The 18,505-nt window shown below is 27.4% G+C and overlaps 1 protein-coding gene across 3 annotated transcripts in view; it reads left to right on the forward strand.

Moving 5' to 3' along the window:
- Nucleotides 1-18,027, forward strand: part of LOC107444238 (RNA binding protein fox-1 homolog 1-like) — a 298,304-nt gene extending 280,277 nt beyond the window's left edge. For 2 of the 3 annotated variants that reach the window (XM_071177682.1, XM_071177681.1), the window contains exons 6-11: nt 576-657; nt 1,880-2,006; nt 5,189-5,315; nt 8,493-8,596; nt 11,342-11,426; nt 17,838-18,027. In XM_071177682.1, coding sequence (XP_071033783.1) covers nt 576-657; nt 1,880-2,006; nt 5,189-5,315; nt 8,493-8,596; nt 11,342-11,426; nt 17,838-17,882 — 570 coding nt within the window. In that variant the 3' untranslated portion in view covers nt 17,883-18,027. The remainder of the gene's footprint in view (nt 1-575; nt 658-1,879; nt 2,007-5,188; nt 5,316-8,492; nt 8,597-11,341; nt 11,427-17,837) is intronic. The other variant, XM_071177683.1, reaches the window with a different exon arrangement.
- The last annotated feature ends 478 nt before the right edge of the window (nt 18,028-18,505 follow it).

Here is an 18,505-nt window from a genome sequence, read left to right on the forward strand (position 1 = left end):
ATACCTGAATTAACTTTATTGCTAAAAGAGCTTTTCTTCAAAAACAAATTTAAGCGATAAAACAGGAAAACTATTTTTAAAAATTGATCAAAAATAATCGAAAAACACAATTTAAATATGGTGATTTATAAATTTATAATCTCTGAAGTGAAAATTTGATTTAAATGAGAATACCGAGATAAGACTGCCTTTGAAGAAAATTAAGAATGAAAATTTTTATAGCTATTTACTAATTACGGATAAAGTATTAAATATTTAAAACGATATTAATTAAAAATGTTTTACATTGAAAATTACAATTCGTATTAGTAAGCGAAAACTGTTTACGTTAAGTAGGAATGTAGTTTTGGCACCTAATTTTACATTACAATTCGGTGTAATTAAATCATATTTCCTAATTAGAAGAAGCATGGAATTTTCACAAAATAAAACTTTTAATACTTTAAAATGAAAACAATAGTTAATAAGTGTTTATTTCAGAATAAATAATAAGTTGTTTTATATTTTAAAGAAATGTTAAAGTGTGCAAAATTTTAAATTTTTTAAAGTAATTATATCTAACACTTATTTCTTAGGTTAACAATGCGACTGCGAGAATACAGACCAAAAAATTACCGACAATACCCAACGGTAAGACGAAAACGACAATTGATGAAAGTAAGTATCAAATTAGTTTACAAATTTTATCCTTTACATAACAACCCTTCTGTTCTGGAATTTCTTTCCCATGTATACACATATTTTATAAAACATTATTTTCTGCTATCTTAACAAATATAGACTGAATTTAATATTTGTTCATTTAAGAGAGCGTATTACAATGAAAATAAGAAATAATCGCATCTTGCTGACGCGATAAATATGATTTTTAAAAAAATCAAATGCCTTTGCACATTTTACGCATTTTATTTATTAATATATGGATGGTATCGGTAACTCTAGATGGCATAACGCCCGAGTAGCCGAGTGTTGCTGACATCGGACTTATGTAAGAAAGGACGAGGGTTCAATCTTCGAAGCCACTAAGACCCACCAAGATACATCGTAAATTCTGAGGAATCGAAAGTCTTGTGGTCGATCACTCAGCATTAGCAAGTATACAGGCGTCTGTGGGAAAGTTTCTTCCTCTTCTGTTCCATGTCTAAACTGTGGAGGTGGCTGGCCTCTTGAGTGTGCAATGCTGCCATCTATCCGGGTGGCTCTGAGCTAAATCGCACTTCCCCCCTAGCGGTGCTCTCTTGTCGCAAGGAAAATGGCTGGAGAGCTTGACTTGTCTAAGTGTCATTTAAAGCTGCTAAATGGATTTTTCTGAAAATATTTTTTTAATATAGACGAACTTAGAATCTTAGTAAACAAATTTATTTCCATTTGTTTACACAGTTTTTTATGCACGTTGGAATGTTAATATTGCTTATAAGACTTTTATTAAATAGTTAAAATTCTGACTTCTAAAGAGAAACTTTTTTAGTAAATATGTTACCATTATATTAACTATAAGTTAAAATATGCCATTGAAAAGTCATGTAAGAATTTGTAATTTTAGTTGTATAAAATAATGTATTTGTCGATTTTGTTGAAGTTTAAAAATTAAAACTAATTCAGGTAAACAGAAAATACATAGTTTTACAATAACTAAAATTTTACTTGAATTTCTTCAGACGCAATAAATACAAGAGTTGAATTTTTCAATTACTAAAATACAATAACACAAGTTTTTTCTTGATATTTTTAAAGATATAAAATTTATTTTTGAACTACTGAAAGTATATTTAGGGTTATTATTATTTAAGTTTATAACGTTATTTTTCTTTTTGCATTTAAGTTTATAAAGTTCTTTTTATCCACCAAATTATGAATTAATATTTTATATTTATCTTAGTGGCTGCTTTAAGAGGGGTTGCTATTCAGAGAGGACGTGCCCGAGGAGCTTTCGCAACCGCCTTTACACGCCACCCATCTCCACTAACTGCAGCCGCTGCAGCAACAGCTCTCCATAGTTACACGCCGTAAGCAAATATGAAAATTGTTTCAAGATTTTTCCAAATTTTAAGAAAAAAAATACATTAGTTTAATTTTTTTTTCTCAATTATATTTTTATTATCAGTTTCAAATCATATTTTAATTAATTACGTTTTTATTATCTGTTTCAAATTATATTTTTAAGAATTATTTTTTATTATCTGTTTCAAATTATTTTTTTTATTAATTTTATTTTTATTCTTAGTTTCAAACTATATTTTTATTAATTTTATTTTATTATCAGTTCAAAATCACATTTTTATTATCAGATCAGTTACAGTATCTGTTCCAAATTATATTTTTAAGAATTATATTTTTATTATCTGTTTGAAATTATTTTTTTTATTATTTTTATTTTCATTCTTAGTTTCAAACTATATTTTTATTTATTTTATTTTATTATCAGTTCAAAATCATATTTTTATTATCAGTTTCATATTCAATTTTTATGATTTTCTTTTTATTATAAGTTTCAACTTATATATAATATGATATTAAATAGGTTTTTTTTTTTTTTTTNTTTTTTTTTTTTTTTTTTTTTTTTTTTTTTTTTTTTTTTTTTTTTTTTTTACAAAATCAGTTTCATTTACTTTCAAGAAAGGACAAAATAAAAATAATTAAGCTCTGAATGAAGTGCTTGAATTATGGTAAATATTGTCGGCGATTTTTTTAAAGAAATTATACCCATGGTTATTTAAAGTCAAGTTTTTTAATGAGTGAGTTTATCTTTTTCTTTTGGTTTTCATAAGATGGTTAAGCTGATGGAAAACTGTCCTCATACAGTTCTTTTCATCCATTACAAAATAAAAATTAATAAAGATTAAAGCTTGCTTCTTTTACGGATTAACTTTCATTTTTGTAAACAAATAAAAGCCAACTCAAATAATTTTTTTAAAGATGATTTTTTAAAGTATAATGTTTCTAGTAATTTTATTCCTTTTTTAATCAGCATGCAAAAATTTGGAAAAATATTTTAAAAAATCACGAAGGAATTGTCAAACTCACTAAAAAAAGAAGTTTTAGAAGGTAAAAAAATAAAGAAGCAAATTTGAAAATCTATAAAAAACTACTATTTGTATGATTACTCGCGAAAACTTGAAGAAAATTCATAGGAGAAAAGAAATTTTTTGTTAAAAAAAATTTTTTATCTATCAAAACAAATCACCGCAAAGAATCATAGAGTAATAATAAATCAAGATAAGATTAAGAATAGATCAAAGAATTATAGTTTTCAATAAGGGAAAAAAGTTAATTTTGAATAAAAGAGCATTAAGGTATAAACCAAATTTTTGAATTTCGCATATTCCTAATATCCTAATTTCATGTGCTAATTTTTTCCAAATTTATTGCGTTATAAAAATTAAGCAAGCTCAGAAAATAAAAGCAGCCCAGAAAATATAACTGGTTTATAAAATAAAAACCAGTTGAGTTTTAAGAATCATTAATTTCGAGAAAAACTGAAACCACAATAGCAGAAAATTAAAAAAAAAGAATAATAATGATAATTTAAAAAAAGGCCAATGAATTATTCTAGTGCTTGCAGTATTTTCAAACAGAATTAAGGTAGTAAAAATTTACAATGTAAGTTTCAAAAAAATAATGAAGTGAAATGGGAAATAACTAATCTTCTCATGACTAATTTCATGATTACTTACATTTCATAAATAATGCTATTGTATACTGTAAATAAACAAAACTTGTTTGAGCTTCAGTAATAATATATGTCTTTAATGTTCGTACAAGGTATGTTTATTTAATTTCTAATATTTTATAAATTAAATATTTTTAAAACTTTCGCTTAAATTTGTCATTTATTAATTTCAAAAGAGAGCACAGAATTCTATTAATTTTAACACACCCAGAGTAATATGTTTAATGCTTTATTAATTTGTATTCAATAGCTTCGGGATATGAATATATCAATCTCTAAAATACAGGAATGAAATTGCGGATAATTCTTAAAATTTCGAATACACAAGTATAATAATCAACACTGAAAAAACAATTATTGTAAAATTAGCCTACTTGCATGATAATGCTCTAGTACAAAAACATAATTATCGTAATGAAAACAAAATATCGGGTATTCGGTAACAGTTTACGGGATATTCTTTCAAAATTATAGTTCTTATTACCACACATTTAATAATAAACATAAAACTAAAAAGTAAATCTAGCCGAATAAAGGTTTTTTATGCCATGTTTTAATGTATCACGTTCTGAGGTACAACATTTACAAAATTTTACCACGCATTATAAAGCCATATTTTATTGTTAATTTTACCAAAAATATTTGTAATTTCAAACTTGATTATTTTATGTATTGAATAAATAAAATCCCTAATAATCGACAAGATTGCTTCCATCTTCTTGCGTCATCATAATCATGCCACCACGTCATAAAAGGTATTTCGCACGTTTCCTTTTCCTTCTTTATCAGATTTTACAACTATTTGCTCTAATAGACAGAGCAATCGCATACTTAATAAGTTTCTCTATTTCAAATTCTGGTCATGTTAAACAATCATTCACTCTCGGATAAAAATATCCAGTAGTACGGTAATGACATTTTTCGATAAAAATATTATTCTGGTTAATAAAACTAGAATATACGTTACGGTTTTTAAACCATTCAATTTATAGTATTTCCGTTCATATGGTAACTATTTACAAAAATTTTGGTTTTCAAAACTGTAGTTCATATTACCGCACATTTAGAAAAAATACAAAGCTGAAAAGTATATTTTATCGAATAATTGGTTTTTTGCCACACTCTAATCATTACAAAATTACAAAAGTTTACCACGCATTTTAAAACCATGTTTTATTGTTTACCAAAATTTGCCACAGCTCTTTGGTAGAATACCGAGCTATTTGATGTTTCCATAAAATCCAGAAATAAGGTAAATTTTGCCATTTTTTTGTAGTTTTGACCATGCTTTTTTCTCAGTGTAAAATATCAAAGTAGTTCTGCATAATATCTGCGAACACCTAATTGATAAAACTAACTTTTGAAAATTGGATAAGCAATAGTTACCAAAAATAAACTGAAACTTCTCACGTTTAAGAAGAAACAGAATATAGCAAAAACAGAGTGTTAAGAGTGTAAAAGCTTCGTTAGTTTTATCAGTTATTAAAATATTCTCTTTTGTTTCGCTCTACATTACAGGCTGATGTTGCATCGGGGAGTTTACCAAGATCCATTTTTGGCTTATGCAGGAGCTGAGAGATATCAACTTCCGGTAAGCAAGATTCTACAAAAGGATATCGGAATCATTATCCCGGATACAGAAAATGTTTGTGCTTTAAACTTTTTAAAACTTTACTTCCAGATATTAAAAAAATATGATTAATTATTCAAACATTTCTACGAAACTGTATACTTTTCTAAACTGAAAGAATGAATTAAAACTTAAACAAATAAAAGAAAGTATGAAAAATTACGATAATAATAATTTCCTTTTTCAATATTTTTCAATTATTAAATATAAGAGATTTCTCTTTTAATTTTATTTTAGTATAATTGTAGTATTTTAGTGTGAATTTATACCATGATACATTAAATATTGATTAAATAAGTTAAATTATATAAGTTGCATGAAATAAGTTAATTTATTATGTTTATCTAATAAACTATTAGACAAACATGATTATTACCTTTGTTTTGAAATATAATTAGTTAAATTTTTATAAAAAAATAATTTTCGAATGCTTAATCCTATAACAGTTTATTAAGAGGTATATACCGCCAAACGGTGAGAGCTCTCTGAAAAACTGTTCTGTGAAAATATTGTGGAAATCATTAATCACGAGTTTCACGTAAAATTACAGAGAATTAAAAATGGAAAGATTCTTGTAAAAAAAATAGGAAAATGTCCACTGAAGTAATTTTACAGAAATAAAGTTTAATAAGCTATGTATTACTTTCTTTATTTTGACATGAATTTTTTTCTGCTGAGAAATTACTTTAAAATAATAAATGAAAATAAAATAAAAATAATAAATAAAAGAAGCCAAACCTCTAATACGCAATCGGAAAAAGTGTGAAACGATCCGAACCCAGCTTTTAACAATGGGAATCGAACTCAGCAATAGCCGTAGAGGCGATAATCTTACACACCACACCGACTAGGAAACAAGGTTAGGAAAGAAACTAACAAAGAGGTACATTAAGGAAAGTTCATTTAGCTAAATGCACATCTGTTTAAGATAAATTAATTTACATAAGTTTGAACAAGTGTTGATAATATTTAACAGAGTTTCTTTTTAAAAATTCCTGTTCATCAAATATAAATTCCTAATTTTAAAAAAAAATTCCTTTATATAAATTATTTAGTGTGATTTTAAATAAATTTTCTATTTATTAGTGACATAACTCTTTAACTACTTTAACCCTTTGGCGCAGATGTGACACCGGTGCCCCTTTTTTTCGTTTTTTTTTCTGAAGCTCTAATTACAAGTAAAAATATAATTTGGTATGTTTTACTTATAAAAAACAGTTTAATAGTTACTAAAAAAATCTCTTAGATTATCAGAATTATATTTGTACTAAAATATAGAATCCAAAAAAAATTAGTTTGAATTTTTTTATTGATATTCANAAAATTCCTTTTTTTCGTTTTTTTTTCTGAAGCTCTAATTACAAGTAAAAATATAGTTTGATATGTTTTACTTATAAAAAACAGTTTAATAGTTACTAAAAAAATCTCTTAGATTATCAGAATTATATTTGTACTAAAATATAGAATCCAAAAAAAATTAGTTTGAATTTTTTTATTGATATTCAAAATTAATCATTTGATTAATAACTTTTTCTAAGTGCAAATTTGAAAAATTATTGTTTGGAAGTGAGCCCTATTTGGAAGATTATACCTTTAACTCAGAAAAAAAACACTGATGTTTCATGCTGTATTTCATAACCATAAAATATTAAAATGCTAAATATAATATTTTTTACTTATTTTGACATAAATTAATTAAAAATAGTGAAAAAAGTAGGAAATATATGCTTAATAAAAATTCTGCATCAAAGGATTAAAGCTTTCAAGAAAGTAATCAGTGGTCGTGAATTCAAATCCCGGAAACTTTGATAACAGTTCGATACAAAGCAAAAATGCATCGCAATGTTATCAAGGATTGCATGAATTCTGACCAAGTATGCGNGCACTTCGTGGAACCCACATGAATAATTGCGAAGAGGAACATCAATTCTTCGCTATATTGACCTGCAGGAAAATTGTGACTCAAATTATTAAACAAACCCTCGAGGACATTCTAGCCCCAGATCAACTGGCCCCAGTCATGAACCAACAATAGAGCATGTCATCGTTAATTTTTACTAATCAACTTTTAGCCTTACATTTTGAATTTTTATCTACTTTTGATTTTAGACTTCATAGACTTCTAGTCAGACTTTTACTTTTAGACATTTACTATTTGGACTTTTAGCTTTCATTGATTTTAGTTTTGAGAATTTTTTTTAATCTCTTGTTTCCTTATTATTATAATCATTTAATTCTCGACATTTACACCGGCGCTATTGGGTTTCATTGCCTTTAACACATGTTTTTAATTGTCAAACTTCATTGTTAATCCACTTTTAACTGATCATCACCACTGTCATTTGGCGAAATTTTACTGTAACTTTAGTTTTTAGAGAAATTTTATTGTAATAATTTTACTTTTATCTCCGTATACCCCCCTGGGGTGGGTCGGAGTTCAACCTTACTTTAACCGTCAATTAACTGACCAGGGTTTATCCGCTCAAAGAACAACTATCTTTTTATCGAGTTGCTCGACAATGCTCATGTTGCACGACATTCCTAAAGCTGTGACTTCCTTGCGATGGTAGGAATGTTATTGCACCCTTCGTATTCACCTGACATGGGTTCTAGTAGCTATGACCTCTTTCTTAAGCTGCAAGAACTTCTCCAAAGTATCCGATTACCTTACGTGCCGTCTGTGATCGTAATGGCAGATAGATCTGCCATTAATATCGTCTGACAAATCGTTGCCAACTCTATTCTTTAAATTCTAGACATTTGGCAAAAGATATAAGATTTTGTTAGTGATTAGATTGAAAAAAAACAGTGTAATTTTAATTAGTGCAATTTCGCTTGTTAGCTCATTTAAAAAAAATTTCAAGCTTATTGTTTTCCCTTTATTTACATTTTTCATATTTCTTAAATATAAAGAGTATTTGTAGTGTATTATAATTATTTTCAAATATTACGTATTAAATATTTTTTGATGAAACATATAGCTTTAATTTCTTTCAAATAAAGACTATTTAATACACTTAAGTTTTTTTTTTCATTACTCTGCAGTGAAAATAAATACCATGTTGATTTTTGCATTTTCCTTTTAAGTTGTATTTTATGAAATGTTTGAATATTGTCAAAATAATATACTGTAATTTCGATTTTAAAAATAATCTACTACGTGTTCGCTTATGTACTTTTTTATTACCGTAGGCATCATATGCAGCAAGTGCAGCTTACACAGCAGCAGCAGCTCGAAGTTACGCAGCAGCAGCTGCGGCAGCTCAACCAGTAGCATCATACGCCGCTGTCGCAGGGTAAGAACCATTTCTCTCCAAAAATTTAGTTTATTTTTTTCTTTTCGTTTGAACCTTTTAAATCATTTTCTATGTGCTTCTGTTGCTTGCTTGAGTTTAAGGAAAAACTTCTACTTCTTTTAGAAAGGAAAATTTCTACTTTAGCACATTTTGAAATGCACTCTTTTTTTCATATATATATATATTATTTTTTAGAAAAAACTGCATTTTTGCTTTCTTCCCTCTTTTCTGTTATGCATTTTAGAATAGACATTTTCCTTTTTGTAATGTAAGAAATGCATAGATGGAATGCTTATGTGACATTTTTGTGCATGAAATTCACCTTTTGTTTACGAGCATTTCGAAACAAATAAATTTTGCACACCAGACGAATGCTAGAAAAAAGCTGTTTAGTGTAGTTTTAGCGAAATAGATCTCAATTTTTTTATAATGTATTTGATTGTGTATCACTATGTGAAACTTCATTATCAATTTTATGTAATCTGTTTTGCGCTGGTATAAACTGTACTCTTATATGGACTTGACATTTTATTTGTAATGATTTTATATAGCAAGGCTGCAGATTTATGCACACCTGCCGTAAAAGTATACGTTTTAATTGCAAATAAAATGAAATCAACGCAATACTTTTTTTAGAAATATTCATATTTATTATTATACATATCTTTTTTATAGAATTTATATATTAAATGTATCGAATCATAATAAATGATGACATTAGTTGGTTGATCTTAAGGTTCACAAAATGTGGAACAATAATGCGAAAATAGATTGCCATTACTCTATTGAAATAAAAATGTAGGAAAATCCATCAGGAGTTTCTATTAAAGTAATCCCCCTAATCCTTTGAAATTAAACCTATAAACAATGCCTTTTTACTCGTAAATTTTCTTTTTATCTCCAAGTAATTTTGCAACATAAAACTTTAAACAGAGCACTCAGAATGAAATATTTCAACCGCATATTAATAAATTAAATATGCTACTATATCCATGAATCGTTTCACTTCACTTACTGTGACAAGTGTCAAAAGTTATTAAGTCGTTTGACGCATTGAAAATTCAATGACGAATGCAGTAATGAAATTTTTATTTGTCACTTCGTCACAACTTTAATCAAATTATATACTTGTAAGTAAATTAAACATGAACACTTTTAGGGGTAAAATAACACGTTGAACATGAAACTTAAATTAGAGCAGCCATGGTAAGTCAGTAGTTAGAAAATCGAACTCCGGTCCAGAGGAGCCGGGGTTCGATCCTCGACTCCGCCATTACCCACCGAGTACATGCGATATACGTGCTAGTGAAATCTGTGGAATGAAAAGTCTTGCGGTTAGTCGCTTAGCGGTACAGGGGTCTGGGGAAAATTTCCTTCTTCTTCAAATCTATGATTAAATTGAGGAAATGGATACACGGATAAGTGTTGCTGCCAACTAATCGTGGGGATCTGAACTACTATATACTTTCACCCTTGAGGTTGTTCCCTTGTCAAACGAAAGCCCCACCTTCTTGAATTAATTTGAAAAAGACCAATAGCTTGTCCATTAGTCATTCGAAACAGTAAATAAAATTTAGACCAAGGCATAACTTTTATTACTTAAGATTAGGTCAGCTTAAAAGTTTTCTCAAGCATGTTTTCCAGTATTTGTTCCTCTACTTAACGAAACAAACCTTTAACTACGACTGGAATACATTCAAAGTACAGTTATGTTTAATATAAAAAATCTATAATTAAATATATAGTTAAATCTATAAATAACTCAAGGATTTCAATTGGGAAAGTTTGTTGAAAATATAGGGGATTTTAATTTTAAAAAATTTAATTACATTTTTTATTAAAAAACACAATGATAAAATTTAATTTTTCTTCCACTGCCACTCTCCTTTAAATTTATTTGGATCCAAAAGTAATTTTTTTTAACTTTTTTTTCAATATGGAAAGGGATTATCGCAATTTATTTTTGAATCACTGGAAAGTTTACTAAATAAATTTAGTGCATGAATGAACTTTAAAAAGATTGTTTATGACACAATAGCAGTAAATAATTGACTAGTGAGAGTAATTGTTCAAACGTTAAGCACTGAAGAAGTTACAAATAAGTTTAATCGACAAATTACATTGGTTACCACAATCAAATCCTTAGAATCATAATCCTTGTGTTACTTCCTTTTTATACAATTCTTTCCACTAAATAAGCCCTAGACATTAATTTACTAAATGAAATGATAAAACTCATAGTTGGCTTTTTAATTCTTCTCAAATTTTCTTATTTTTCAATTTCTTTTTCCAAATCACTTTCGTCATTGCTAAAAGTCCCGGATCAAATTTTACTATAAAGTACAGGCACTTTGGGTGCATCATTCATAAAATCTATTTTTACCGTCGAGAACAATAATATATATTTAATTACAATGGTTCTGAGATTTTCCGTATTTATTAACTGTAAAAATTACGGTATATCAGATATTTTGTTCCGCAGCGTCTTCCGATAAAAATGGATTTTACAGTACAGTCCTCATACAAAGGTGCACAAGGTATACGCTGGTTTCCAAGTAAATTTAAAAGATAAAAAGGGGATCAACTATTTCCTTAAACACAACATGTAAACTCATTATTTATTGAATTAAAAGAGTTCATTGGTTTAAAAAATGTAATATATTTAAAAATAAGGCAGGTGTGCAAATAAAAGCAGAGCATGGCCCTTGCCTTTAAAAACTGTTCTTCATTGTTTCTTATTCCTAGATCTCCATCATTGTATTACAGCTATGGGAGGGAATATGCTGACCCATACCTAGGCCATAGCATAGGCCCAGTCGCTGGATACGGGGTAAGTGTACAGTATAACAAAATATATAAAACATATGTTTACATATTGTTTAACAAAAAATATATTTTGATGTAAGGGTCAGATCAATCAATTAGTATTCAAAATATAAAAACAATTAGCAAAATGACTATTCAACATTTCGATCAAATAAATAAAAGCCCTAAAAGGAGTGAAGAAATAAGATTTACCTTTTGAGTTAAAAAGTCGAAGCATGTTTCAGGTTATGAAGCAAAACAAAAATTTAATCTTGTTCCAAATTAATCTGAAATAAAAAATGTACTTAAGGAAAATTAAACAGTAAAAAACGTGATTTTAAATCATTAAAAAGATTAATAATCACAAAATAAGTAGTATAAAATGTTTATTGCGAAACATTGACAATCTCAAAGTTAGAATTATTTTTTCATCATCTATAATGAAGACGGCTTAAAAAATAATGACTGTTTCTTTTAAAAAAAGAAACTCCAAGTTACTTGTAAATTGTAAAAAATTTTAAAGCACTATGTTCTTTGACATTTTTATATATTTTTTCCTAGTTTTGAAATTTTATTTCCCTTTTATACCTTCTGGTTTGTCATTGTTTAGCAATGAAATATTTATATAAAGAGTAAAGATATTTTTGGAGTAGTTGGTTACTGATTCAGGTGATAACAAGTTAAACAAATTATTATATAGAGCTTCAATTAAAACGTTATCCTCAACATATTTCCATCGAAACTTTTAAATACTACTTACTACCAAAAGATTTAAAAAAAAAGGAGAAAAATAATTTGGAATTATATTATTATTTTCTTTTAAAAAATTCATTTTACGCAAAATAAGCTATTAGTTTTTTTGGAAAACAGAACACAAGTCTGTACTTCATTTATCTACATATTCTATGGGAAGAGAAAAAAAATATTTATTCCACCCATAAATAAAAATCATATGGTGTATATAAGAGGCAATGATGACAATTTATAACTGTTTTCTATTGAAATTTCAAAGGAGGTTAGAGAGTATTAATTAAGGCTGAACTCTGCTATTATACTGAAATATATAAACTGAAATATAGAAGACGGAACACAAGTATTTATTAAATATAAAGTACGACAGGAAAAGAATAACGTGTTTTTCGGTAGTTTAAAAAGTAAAGAACAGTCAGTACCCACAGTGAACTCTATCTCCAAGGAAATGACCAGTTGCAGAGGATTCGACAAGAACTTGCCCCCGCACTTCAAATCAACAGTTCCCACAACTCCATTTCGCCTCAGCATTAGTTTTAAAACAAGAGCTTTTTTCCGCGTTTGTATTCACAAGCATTTATTTTCATTTCTTTTGAATTTGAGATCAAACGAGCTTTACAAAAATATCGTGTTTATCATGTATAAACTAATTTTGATGCATCAATTGTAATTCACTTCATTTACATAACCAGTAAACAGATTATGGTCTATGCTTCCCAACTTAAAATGCTACGATTTTTTACCTTGTTAAAGGTGACACAGTGTGTAAAGTGTGACACACGTAATTTTCTTTGACACTATAACCTATATTAGCTCCACAACAGACGCGGCTAGAATTTTCTTCGATTGAACATCTCTAATATTGAACATCAGATTAAACGTCACCAAATATTGCCTCATAGCGATGCAATTGAAAATATTTCTTATCATTTTAAAAGAGATTAGATTTATTTTAGTCGAAAGAATCCATTTTTCTACAACTGTACCTATATATCTACACTTATCAAATAAATAAGTGCAAATTGTTCAAATTTACGATATTTCAAAATTTCATCAATTATCTCCAGAACTTCTGGTAGTTTTTGCTTACGCTGAGCTTTAATTTAAACAATAACAGTGAGATGTCTATATATCTGCAAAATAGACACTCCATATAAGCCTTTTTTTATTCTGCATCACTTCTCCCATTTTAAATTCAGTTTAATGTTATTCACGAACATCATTGCATATTATAACTATGAAATATCTATAGCACTATATGAGCTAATATTCAGACCAAATTTCCTTCACAAACCCTGTCGTGTAGTTGTAGAGATAATCAACCAAATTTAAAAAATTCCCTTATATTGTCTACCATTGCTTTTACTCCAATATTCAACACCATCTCTTCTTTGAGAACTTTACACAACCACCATATTGAAACCACCATACATCTGCAAAATATATAATTTGTCTTATCTTAATATCTTATCTTAGAAGTTTTGCTTCATGATTTGAGTAATTAAATGTTATACTCAACTATTAAAGGTATAGCCTGAAATAGTTTCACTTTTGCTTTGATAAAGATGAATTGTTATCAGACATTAGCATATATGACAGATGAATTGTTATAATGCGAACTACTCCTAAATATCTTGTTCTTTTTCGTGAATTTTAAAAGAGAACATAATTCATAAATTTAGTTTCAGTAAAACATTATTTTCTCCTAAATAAATCAGAAAACTATTTTTCTAATTATAATTAAATCCAATAGGAATGAATTAATAACATTTGAAACATTTTATTACAATTAGCTACTAAAAAGGAAAATATTAACTTACATAAAAAGTATATAATAAAAATAAATACGAACAAATCTGCAACTTACATTCTTATTTATTTATTCATTTAGCTTCTTTGAATAATATTTAAACCATCTTTCAAGCTTAAAAAATTTTCACAAACGCGATAAAAGATAAATATTTAAGGCTGTATGCAATGCATAACAAAACGAATAATAATTTTAATTACATCAAATTTTTCAGCATTTTTAATAGGCCGATAAAAATTATGTGTCTTGAAAAGAAATCAAAGTCTCTTAGAACAATCCATGTACTCTTTTTAAAGTTATGCATGTTGTATAATTATTTGCAATTTTATGTAGTTATATGCAATTTTATGACATAATTCTGCTCTGTATAATGATTGTTTTTAAAGTTTCAAATTAAATATATGTTTAAGAAATTAATTGCATGCTTTGGTGGCATGTTTCGTTCACGTAGTGCTTAATTTCTTATAGCACACAAGGAAAATTGAAACTCTGTACTTACATTGTGCTTATTAATTGATGATATCAGAATTAATACATCCAAATAAGAAAAAATAATAAACGTATTTGGAATTTTTCATGTATATTTCTACAATAACTTTCGTTTCGAAATTATTAAAGATTAAACACCTCAAAATTTCAACCAAAACATTTGAAACAGGATTTTGCCTTCAACTTCTTTTAGGGTAACGAAAGTAAATTCCATTCTCCAAAAACAGCTTTAAAACATTTTCTTTCTTCTTTGAAACTAATTAAAGTACCGAAATGAAATTTTAGTAATATATTTCTAGAAAAAAGGGCGAATTGTAGTTCTCAGAATCAGGTGAATAAAATGTTAATTTTTTTTCTAAGAATTTAAGTAATATTTACACATCTAAAAGCACATCTAATGAAATTAATTATAACAGATGTCTTAAGATATTTCAAAGCTGCATTTGCAGATGAGTGTAATTGGAAATCATTAAAAATTTCTGTGACTGATTAATTCCTAAAGGTGTGTATTGAATTTGCTTATTCTGAACTTGAACCATACAATAAACAACAATTTAATAAATTTGCGCACTTGAAATTATACTAATTAATTTTACATTACTTTTAAAATTAATAAAACTTAATTAATGAGTTCAAAACAAGAATTAAAAACACATATTTCTCTTTTTTTTAAAATAACTGAAGAAATATTTCATTTACATCCTTAAATTAAATAGTTCCTACTAAATAATTAGATACTGTGTATACATAAATTTGTCTTAATATTTGCATAAATTATTCTTGGCATTAACATAAATTATAAACCTCCAAATTTGAAATAATATCTAATTAATAGATAATTGCTGATTCTGATTTCATCAATTCAGAACTGGTATTTTGAAACCTGCATGTCTATAGTGTTTGTTGGTGTAGAAGATAAATTGGTTTGTAAAACATCCACATTGCCCAAACAATGTGCCTGTTTTATGACTTGCTGAATTTGAATATTGCATTTATTAGCATTATCATCTCACTGCATATGAATAGTAATAGGTTTGTGATTCGTTAATGTAGTGTATTAATTGCATTTTGACAGCACATTAATTTTCCTGATCTCGCTTTCAAAAATCTTTAAAGAAGAGTACAGTATATTCATATCATGAATATAATCAGGTTTGAAAAAAATAAATTGTTGATTAAAAAATAAAAAAATAGAAATGGTTATTTAGGCATGCTGTAATGTTAATATTTATAAAAGTTTTCAACTTACAATCAAAACCTTTCATATCAATTTCAATTTACTAAAAGTTGATAAAATAAAGTTACTTTTTCCTATTTATAAGCAATGATTAATTTATTAATGACTATGATGATGTATTATAGCATTTCAAAAAATTGAAGGTTAAACATTGGCCAATCAAGCTTATTAATCTTTAGTGGTAGCAAAAAAAAATTTATTTTGTCGCGACACATACACTGGGAAAAAAGTATGGACAAAATTACCAGAATATGGTAAAATTTACCGCGTTTCTGGCTCTACTAGAACATCACAAAGCACGTACTTTTTACCGAAGCGCTTTGGTAATGATTTTGCTGAAATTAACATGTGGCAACAATATGATTTGTGATAAAATTTGGTGAATGCGGTAAAATTTTATAATTTCATCATGATACCTAAGAGGATGGCATTAAAATTATTAATTGGTTAAATTTACTTTTCAGTTATGTATTCTTTACTTATTGTGATATAATAAGGGCCATAATTTTGAAAAACAAAACTCTCGCTAAACTTTTACCATATGAACAAAAAAAACAGCAAATGAATGGTTTAAATACCGTGTCTTTTGGTTTTATTAACCAAAATTACGTTTTTATTACCGGAAATGTCTTCACTAAACAGAAATAAAATTCACCAGATTTTTTTTCACTGTGTAGTTATTTATAAAAAACACATTTAAAATATCAGTTTTGAAATTTTTGATCACCGTGCTGTATACGTCATACTTGAGAAAAACTACCAATTGCTGAGACAGTAAATTTTTGATATACCACAGACTTCTGTTTCTTTATAACATGAAAAAAAATTTAACCACCCACCGGTTCCGATTAAAGTTAATTTAGTGCAACAGCAAAGTATTTGTTTTACTACAGGTTTGATAAAAGTAAGCAATTTTATTATTTTTATTTACTCTCTGATTGCGCTTAGAAAATACATAGAATTTAATTTAATGCAGCACTTATAGGCCTAAAGCGGAAAATTCAATACCATCCACTATGAAAACTTCTATTACTCACCAGTATGTGGTAGGAATCAAATTGACTGCCACTGAGCTAATGAAATAATTTTAATCCAACAATTACGATCCATAGTAAAGCATTAAAATAGCACAATTTTAGGTTCTCGTACAAAAGAATTGTAACTTGTGATATATTTTATACATGAACCAAATTTTTAAACTTTGACTAGTCAAGAAGTCTTGGATTGCAGATGTTTTGGTTTTTCTTCGTCAGCTTAATTTACTTGAATATTTTTAATCGACTGTTTAACCCTGCAATGTTGTAAAGTAACTTAATTAAAACATCACTGTGAATTATATTTAGTAGCTATTTAAACTTACTAATTACACAGAAAATATTCCAAGTAATGTTCATCATATATATGTAACAAAACTGAACAAAAAAATTTCTATTGTTATTGTTTCCCGACAAAACTTTACTAAAAAAAACTAACCTACATCACTTTCTCCGTAGATATTTTTTTCATGTACATTTCTAACTATTTTACACAGCAAAATATGTTAAATTTAACGAAACAACAGAGATTTTCTTCACTATTCAGCTTAAAAAATGATCATTTCAGGATTATTCCTCAAAGATAAGGGAAACTCAGCACACTGTTTAATTCAAAAATATTAAATCAAAAGTAGTCTTTTCATAAATAGAAATGTCATTACCATGCAAGTACAGTATTTTTACCACAGTTTTTTTTCTCCGTGTATTTATTCAAACCATGTCTCCCGTAACATGAAGATATCACATTAATGCATAAAAACTGATTATTAAATCAAGAGTAATTCAGTTTTTTTTTATATATATATATTTTGATCACTTTGCCCACTTTTTGTGAAATAAAGCACCTAATATGACAAGTAACATGATATCTTGATTATTACATGATACCAAATTACACGATCTGATTACATAATGAAGTTAAGGGTACAACGATTTTGGTATTGTTTTCGTTACATGCCGATGTTTCTTAATAAGATAAATGATTCCGATTTTTAATATTGGCTTCTCCCTAATTGAAACATAAAACACCGGGATGTCCTGTACAAAAAAAAATGTATTTTACTCAAGAGGATTTTCCTTTGACATTAAGCGGGTACTATTCTGTTTTGTAATTAGGCTGCCGTGTACCGAAGTGGTTACAACCGATTCACCCCGTACTAGTAGCTGACAGGAGACCAGTTCTGGATATTCAATGATTCAGGCTGATCCACAACAGCTTAGAACAGCGACATATTCCTATAGCAGGAAAGATATGCCAAGCTTCAACATAGACTGTTACCGTTTGTAAAGTTTACGTTGGATCAGTTTCGAGTGTTAAAAAAAAATCTCGATATAAAAGATGAATGATTAGAGAGATTGTGTTCTCTCCTGGAATTATTTAAACTGATGTAACAGTTTTAGTTCATAATGTATTAAAATATTTTTTGATATTACTATCACTTCATTCAAGTGAGTCTATTTTAACTTTTTTATTAAATTTAGCCAGATTCTTCTTTTTTTCAAGAGTAGAGTTTCGATTATATATTTTTATTTGCAAATTATTATAATGTAAAATATTTGTATTTATTTTAAAATATACTTGTTTTAATAAAAATTGCATTTACTACTGGTGAATTGAAAGGTGATGTGATGAAAGTTTTTTGCTATAATTGCAATCAATTTTATTAATATTCAGCTGTAACTATGTATTATTTGCCTTGAATTTCTGAAAGATTTCACTTGTTGTTGAAATTTTAGGCGTACTATATGCTAACTTAAATATTTATATAAAAATATAGCGAAAC

Source organism: Parasteatoda tepidariorum, chromosome 2, assembly GCF_043381705.1.
Source record: "Parasteatoda tepidariorum isolate YZ-2023 chromosome 2, CAS_Ptep_4.0, whole genome shotgun sequence".
NCBI lineage: Eukaryota > Metazoa > Arthropoda > Arachnida > Araneae > Theridiidae > Parasteatoda > Parasteatoda tepidariorum.